The sequence below is a fragment of the Ciona intestinalis genome, chromosome 5 (genome assembly GCF_000224145.3).
Source record: "Ciona intestinalis chromosome 5, KH, whole genome shotgun sequence".
Lineage (NCBI taxonomy): Eukaryota > Metazoa > Chordata > Ascidiacea > Phlebobranchia > Cionidae > Ciona > Ciona intestinalis.
In genome coordinates this window covers 4104958-4112246 of record NC_020170.2, presented here as the reverse complement: position 1 = coordinate 4112246, position 7289 = coordinate 4104958, and the positions used below count along the sequence as shown (strand labels likewise).

General features: G+C 35.3%; 1 protein-coding gene across 3 annotated transcripts in view; it reads right to left on the bottom strand.

The window, feature by feature from the left end:
- The window catches only part of LOC100183467, a 29759-nt gene that overhangs the window by 19243 nt on the left and 3227 nt on the right, over positions 1 to 7289 (bottom strand). Inside the window, exons 3-11 of one of the 3 annotated variants that reach the window (XM_026834710.1) lie at positions 5774 to 5878; positions 4319 to 4618; positions 3848 to 4044; positions 3140 to 3287; positions 2228 to 2266; positions 1871 to 2170; positions 1461 to 1669; positions 1112 to 1253; positions 888 to 950 (exon numbers count right to left, since the gene is read on the bottom strand). In XM_026834710.1, coding sequence (XP_026690511.1) covers positions 888 to 950; positions 1112 to 1253; positions 1461 to 1669; positions 1871 to 2170; positions 2228 to 2266; positions 3140 to 3287; positions 3848 to 4044; positions 4319 to 4618; positions 5774 to 5873 — 1498 coding nt within the window. In that variant the 5' untranslated portion in view covers positions 5874 to 5878. Of the gene's footprint in view, positions 1 to 887; positions 951 to 1111; positions 1254 to 1460; positions 1670 to 1870; positions 2171 to 2227; positions 2267 to 3139; positions 3288 to 3847; positions 4045 to 4318; positions 4619 to 5773; positions 5888 to 7289 lie in introns of those variants that run through there. The other 2 variants (XM_026834711.1, XM_009860475.3) reach the window with 2 other exon arrangements.

Sequence of the window (7289 nt, the reverse complement as noted above, 5' to 3'; positions counted from 1 at the left end):
AGCCTGGGTTAGATGCAGGCCTGCTAACCACTGTGCCATGGCACTGGATATTAAAAGCATATAAGCAGCACTGTAGGTACAAGATTAATTACCTGTTACCAAAGTTGTTGTATAATTTGCAATAGTAGTGTTTGTACTATCTGAAACTGCAATATACAAAGTATATGTTGTGTTTTGGGTAAAGTTTGTGGCATGGTAGTAAAAATAATTGGCGTTGTCTGCTGATATATGTCGAACTTCACTATCTGATGATATGTTTCCAGAAAATGAGTAATTCCCGGTTGAGTTGTATTCGTACATAAAGTTCGGATATACATTCAGGCTAATGCTAACTCCAAAGTTATAAAAAACGTCTATATGTGTATATGCCCAAAATGAGAAACCACTGGAAGCTGTGAATAGAAACATAAAATTAATTTGTTGAATCGTATTTTAACATCATTATTTACTATATACTGGGTAGGTAATTAAAGTGTCGTTTGTTGCATCTGGAACAAATGAAAAATAAGTTAAAGAACTTATTATGTTTTTTTTAAAACCAATTACACAGTACACAACTAGGGTTATTTGCATTGGTGTAACTACTAGAAAATTTATAAGATTGAACTAAAAACTTAATGTTTTAAGGTTTATATCCTAACATAAATTTTTATCTATTGCAACAAAGAAGTATTTCTTGTATTATTTAAGGAACTTACCATAAGTTGGCATTGTTGAATTATAAGTTGGCATGGTTGAGTTACCATAAGTTGGCATAGTTGAGTCACCATAAGTTGGCATGGTTGAGTTACCATAAGTTGGCATGGTTGAATTACCATAAGTTGGCATGGTTGAGTTACCATAAGTTGGCATGGTTGGGTTACCATAAGTTGGCATGGTTGAGTTACCATAAGTTGGCATGGTTGAGTTACCATATGTTGGCATGGTTGAATAAGTGTCATTTGAAGGTTCTGTAAGATATTAAAAAGTTTATTTCTGCCTGAAATTGCACAAATATCATACAATTTACTAGATATTGTTTAACAGTAGTACATTTTGAATGGAAAACATTAGGATAAAGGCTACATAAGGTGGGTTATTGCCACATAGTTACCTCTGTGACCTCACAAACCTGTTTGGATGTAAGAAAATCTAAATCCTTTTGGTGAGAATACGTGCGATATAAAACTAATATAAACCGTTGCGGTTTTAGAAGTGTAAATTTGATCTGTTGTTACGTTTCCATAAACGTACATGAAACCCATGGAGAAGGTCTAAAAGAAAATAAGAATACAAATAATGCAATTACTTATAAAAATTTATTTAAAAAAAACATATAAAGTTACATATGTGATAAATCGTCAAAGGTTACGAAATGTATGAAACAGAACACCTGTGTTAATAAATGAGTCACACTCATTTAAGTAGAGCAAAGCCAAAAGTATTGATACAAAAACGGACTACAAAAATTGTTTACTTACACTATTTGGAGCATGGTCTTGTCCAATCAAGGTAGCAAAATAAGTATAATCACCACCCTCATGTACAGTGATCTGAACCACCATTCCAGGGTCTGCATTTAAAATCCAAACACTGGCTGTATTTTCCGGGTAATTTCCTGGCCAACCAAGAGTAGTTACTTCTTTTGGGGTCCCAGATAAGTCAGCATCATCAAACATGTGCACAGTAGCTGTGGAAATGGAGTATTATGATGAATGTGACTTGCTATATGCTTGGGTGGCCGGAACGCAGGAGTTTTCGTTGCCCACAATGGTAGCAGCGAGAAACCTTGAACCCATAGCCTGGGTTAGATGCAGGCCTGCTAACCACTGTGCCATGGCACTGGATATTAAAAGCATATAAGCAGCACTGTAGGTACAAGATTAATTACCTGTTACCAAAGTTGTTGTATAATTTGCAATAGTAGTGTTTGTACTATCTGAAACTGCAATATACAAAGTATATGTTGTGTTTTGGGTAAAGTTTGTGGCATGGTAGTAAAAATAATTGGCGTTGTCTGCTGATATATGTCGAACTTCACTATCTGATGATATGTTTCCAGAAAATGAGTAATTCCCGGTTGAGTTGTATTCGTACATAAAGTTCGGATATACATTCAGGCTAATGCTAACTCCAAAGTTATAAAAAACGTCTATATGTGTATATGCCCAAAATGAGAAACCACTGGAAGCTGTGAATAGAAACATAAAATTAATTTGTTGAATCGTATTTTAACATCATTATTTACTATATACTGGGTAGGTAATTAAAGTGTCGTTTGTTGCATCTGGAACAAATGAAAAATAAGTTAAAGAACTTATTATGTTTTTTTAATTTTTTTTTTTTTTTTGGGGGGGGGGCCCCCCCCCCATTGGTGTAACTACTAGAAAATTTATAAGATTGAACTAAAAACTTAATGTTTTAAGGTTTATATCCTAACATAAATTTTTATCTATTGCAACAAAGAAAAATTTCTTGCATTATTTAAGGAACTAAAAAGTAAAAACTCGCAGCAATAAGGCTGCTGTTAAAACAGGCTATAAAGGGTGTTTAAAAGCACATGCTAGCTAAACTATGAATTTGTGTCCTTTACTTCTATATGATTACCATTACAGTAGGTGGTAAGTGCATAAGCTTAGAATTACATTGTGAAATATGAGAAAATAAACATGCTGTTGAAAAATCCTCTTTTAACCCCTAAAACCTAACTTCTTAACTCAAACCCTATCCATACCATGTTGTCGCAACTGTTCAGTTTTATAATTTTTTTTGATTAATTTGTCCAATCTGTAACACTGAATGAATGAAAGAATGAATGTAAAATACTTTATACTCTCATGGCCTCAATACGACATTGGTTATAACTCACCCATTCTGTTTTATAAACCTTGTGCCAGCTTACGAGTTTCAAGTTTGTTACTTTGTGGATAATTATTTTTTGTGGAGTAGGGGGAATTCTTTTATGTGTGGCTTATAACTTAGACAATCCATTAGTAACCACTAGGTTGGAGCAGTCTTGCCCAAGGACACATACACCCGCAATAGTAGCAGCTAAGAGCCTTGAACTCATTACCTCTGAGTTAGAGGCAGGTGCGCTAACAACTGTGCTACGGTGCCGGTGACATTAGAAGTATTTTTGACTGGTACCCAACGAACATACCTATTTGCCTGTAGGAGAACCTGAACCCTTTCCCCGTAATGGACTGGTCTGAATAAAACCCCACAATAACGTTAGGAGTCACAGAGGTGTGTGGTTGTGATGATGTTATGTTGCCACTTGACGAAAACAGGGTTAGAAGAGAGTAAGTCTGCATAGAAACATAAATGTGTTAAAATTAAAACAGGTATACAGTAGTCCGGGACAAGATTAATACGGTTTCTAAAAAGATTTTTAAAAGAATGAATGAATGTAACTTGCTTTATCCTGGCCGGAAAATGTTAATCATTATAACACGAGTGTTTTGTTCCATACACCTCATGCCGACTTTCGAGTTACTATGTATGTTAAGACAAATGTATTATAGTACTGTGGGTAAGATGGATAATGCTTTTAAAGAACATTTAAAAGACTGAAATATGGTACTGTGGGGTAAGATATGCATGGTACTATTATTACATAATGTCCCTTATTTGCCGATTGTGTTTTTAACAATTAAGGGCACACTTTTAGAGCGGCGGAATACAGTTATATAAATCTATAAATATTCTTTGTTTACTACCATATGGATTGATAAAAAAGAATGAGAACATGGACCATCTTACCCCAACCTACTTTACAATATGGAAAAAGGGCAAAATTGTGTTTATACTGACTAAAGTACTTCTATGTGGAGTACAGGTATATACTTATATATAAGTTTATAATAACCTGGTAGCTCAATGCCATTAGGTAATCTGAATAGTCACTTTGACCCTCCTCTACAGTGACTTCAACCACTTTTCCAGGATCGGCAGTCAAATTCCAGATACAATATATGTTGGTGGGGTAACTGTCAGGCCACCCTGGGGTAGTTACTTCTTTTGGGGTGTCGGTAAGATTATTATCGGAAAACTTGCACAAGCCAACTACAGGAAAAATTTAAGTGATAAAAGAATGAATAAATTCCTAATGCTTATTGTGGACAAGACACTTAATGATAATTGCTCCGACCCAGTGGTGCTAACAGGGGGGTCTAAATTGTAAGCCATACATTAAAAAATGAAAAAACACTCACAAAGTTACACATATGTAGAAACGCGCAAGCAAACATGAGTATGAAACATTACACCCGAGTTATAACAACTCTCATTGCCCCGCCACGCGGGGATTAACAAGTTACATTCATTCATACATACATACATGTTGTTATGTTCGCCGTGTATGTGACAATGCTGGCACTAGAAACCATCACTTCAACAATCACATTATACGATGTATTGAATTCTGCCTTTGGTGAGTAGTAATACAGACTGTAGACGTTCTCCGAATAGATTGCCCAAACGACTCCGCCGCTAGTTATGTTTCCGGAAAAAGTGAAGTTATTGCCACTACTATTGTTGTTGTCATACGAAGGATAAACGGTTACGCTGATGGCCGGCCGATGCTCGGCAGTATTGGTGTTAATCCATGTAGTGGTTTGAAACTCATAATTTCCGTAACCTATAATAACAAAGTAGTAAAATGAACATTCAAAAATTGAAATATAGTAGGGTGGGGAAGATGGGACACTTTTTTATTCTACTTTCTCGTCTGATGGGGTAGTAAACAAAGAACATTGAAAGAATTATAAAACCATATCCTCGACTACCATAGACCGTTGTTAATTGTTTAAAACACAATCGGGGTATTCGGATGTTATGTGGTAAAAGTGTCTCGTATATAACAGAATCGTATTAGATTTTCAAGGGCAACATTTACTCTAAGGACTTATAAAATATAGTTGCGCAAACGGAATCATGATAAATTCATTCGCGTGCCTGCCTTTAGCGAACATAAATTGAATAACATTCAAGGAATTGTGTCGTACATTCTTTACGTGATTGCGAAATCACGCCACCCCACAATCATGTGATATCGATATCACGTGACCATACATCACGTGGGTGAAATATTAGAAGCGAACCATGGAGCCAGGTATAATGAGGTAGTTCAACACTTTCTGGTTTTATTTGCGTCATTCTTTTTATGATTTGTCACCCCAGGCCTTTTTAGTAGCAACCACGCTTTTATATATATATAGTGTGGGGGAAGATGACACTTTTCGTTGTATTTTTTCGTCTCATTTGATAGTAAACAAAAACATTCCAAGAATTATTAAACCGTAACCTTAGAACGTACATATAGACCGTTGTTAATTATTTAAAACACCATCAGGATATTTTAATATTATGTGCTAAAGGTGACCCATCTACCCCTACAGTAGCCTACTATAGGGCATTTTTACTCATTTTTTGGGTGACTGTCGTTTACTGCTATTCCATTCTCTTGGTTGTTTAATTTATTTGATCTTGGTTTTTACTGCTTCCGTAGAGATAAATACAATTTATCATAAACTTTTGCCGTGAACGGCATTTGGTTTTAAAACTATACGAATGTCGCGCATGCTACCAGGTTACCTTCCTACACATTAAAGACATATAGAATAACTAATCTTAACGTGCTAACTTATGGATATACGTAGTAACTCGTAAGCGGGTAGTATAAAACACACTTAATCAATGGAACAACCGTGTTATAACCACTGTCGTTGCCCCGCCACGCGAGAAAAAATAAATTGCATTTATTTTATCCATAAATTTAAACAAGTATTCTCACCTGGAACGCTGATAGTCTGCGAACCTTGGTCGTTTCCAGAAACCGATGGTGAAGCTGCTAAACCAAGCAGAATCATCCACACAGCAAGGTTAATCGCCATGTTTGCTGAATGGACTTCAATTAGATAAAGGTTTAACAAATCTCCTAAAAAAGAAACTTGGAAAAGAGCAATGATTTACAATAAATAAAGAATACAAGTATAAAAGAAAACTTCGGGCAATTGTTTGTTTTTCAATTTATATTTGCAACAGCATATAACCCTATATATAAAAAATGAATGATTTTAAATGTCACCACATAAAATACCCATTTTGGAAATTTTCTAAACTAAAACTTATATATTTACGCTATTCGTGAGTAAAATTGTGTGCTGTTGCTGCGTTAGTACCTAAAAATCGCAATTTTATAATCTTTGCAATTAGGGCACAGCTTCACGTTACCTTAAAACAATTTTCACAAAACAAAATTCAAACCTTCAGGTTACTGTAAACGGTTTGAAAAAGCTACAAAGTATTTATAAGCGTAGGCTCACATTCATTAACATGTGCGCATACAAACAGGTTTAGGCTTTCTGCTTCTGTTACGAGTCTGCTATCCAATATGAATTCATTTGCACGGCATTCCTTCTGTGTATTCGCTTTCAGATATATAAACGTTTGTAACACAACCTGCCCCAATAACCTCGTTGCCATGTTGGAACATTAACATATACTTGTTTATGGAAACCAGCAGGTATGAGGCTTTCATTCGGCGATAGGGGATTTCACACTCGCGACACTTAATATGGAATGAGCGGTAAACAGTATTGTTTAACGACTTGTGTGTGTTTGATTAAAACTGACGTATTGTTATATAGTCCAGTTCTCTTATGTCTCAGAACAATACAATTTTGACACAAAAGGGGCAACGGAATATATCGTATTACTTTAACAAGAATCTTTTAGTATTTTCTTTTTAAGATGCTATGTTCGCATGAATAGGCTAAAGATTCTACATTGAATTCTTCATTTATTTAAAATCCTAAATAAAATCCTAAAAAAGCAATTTATTTGTACAAAAAATAACCGTATCCTCGTTGTATGTTATAAGTTACATACCATACACAAACCATTTAATTGTTATACCTGTTACAAAACTATCGCTACCAGACGTTAAATGAATGAATAAAAGAACCAATAAAAGTAACTTTCGGCGTCGTAGCACAGTTGGTTAGCGCACCTGCCTCTAACCCAGAAGTAATGGGTTGAAGGCTGCTACCTTTGTGGGCGTATATGTGTTCTTGGGCAAGACACTTAACCATAATTGCTTCAACCCAGTGGTTACTAATGGGTTGTCCTAATTATCAGCCACACATAAAAATGAATAAATATAAATCCCAAAATAATCACCCTCGTTCAAGTAACATACTTGGTAACTCGTAAGCTGGTACGAGGTGTATGAAACTGAACAGCCATGTTATAACGACTGTAGCCACGCGAGGATAAAGTAAGGTACATGTAATTCAAATTATTTATCC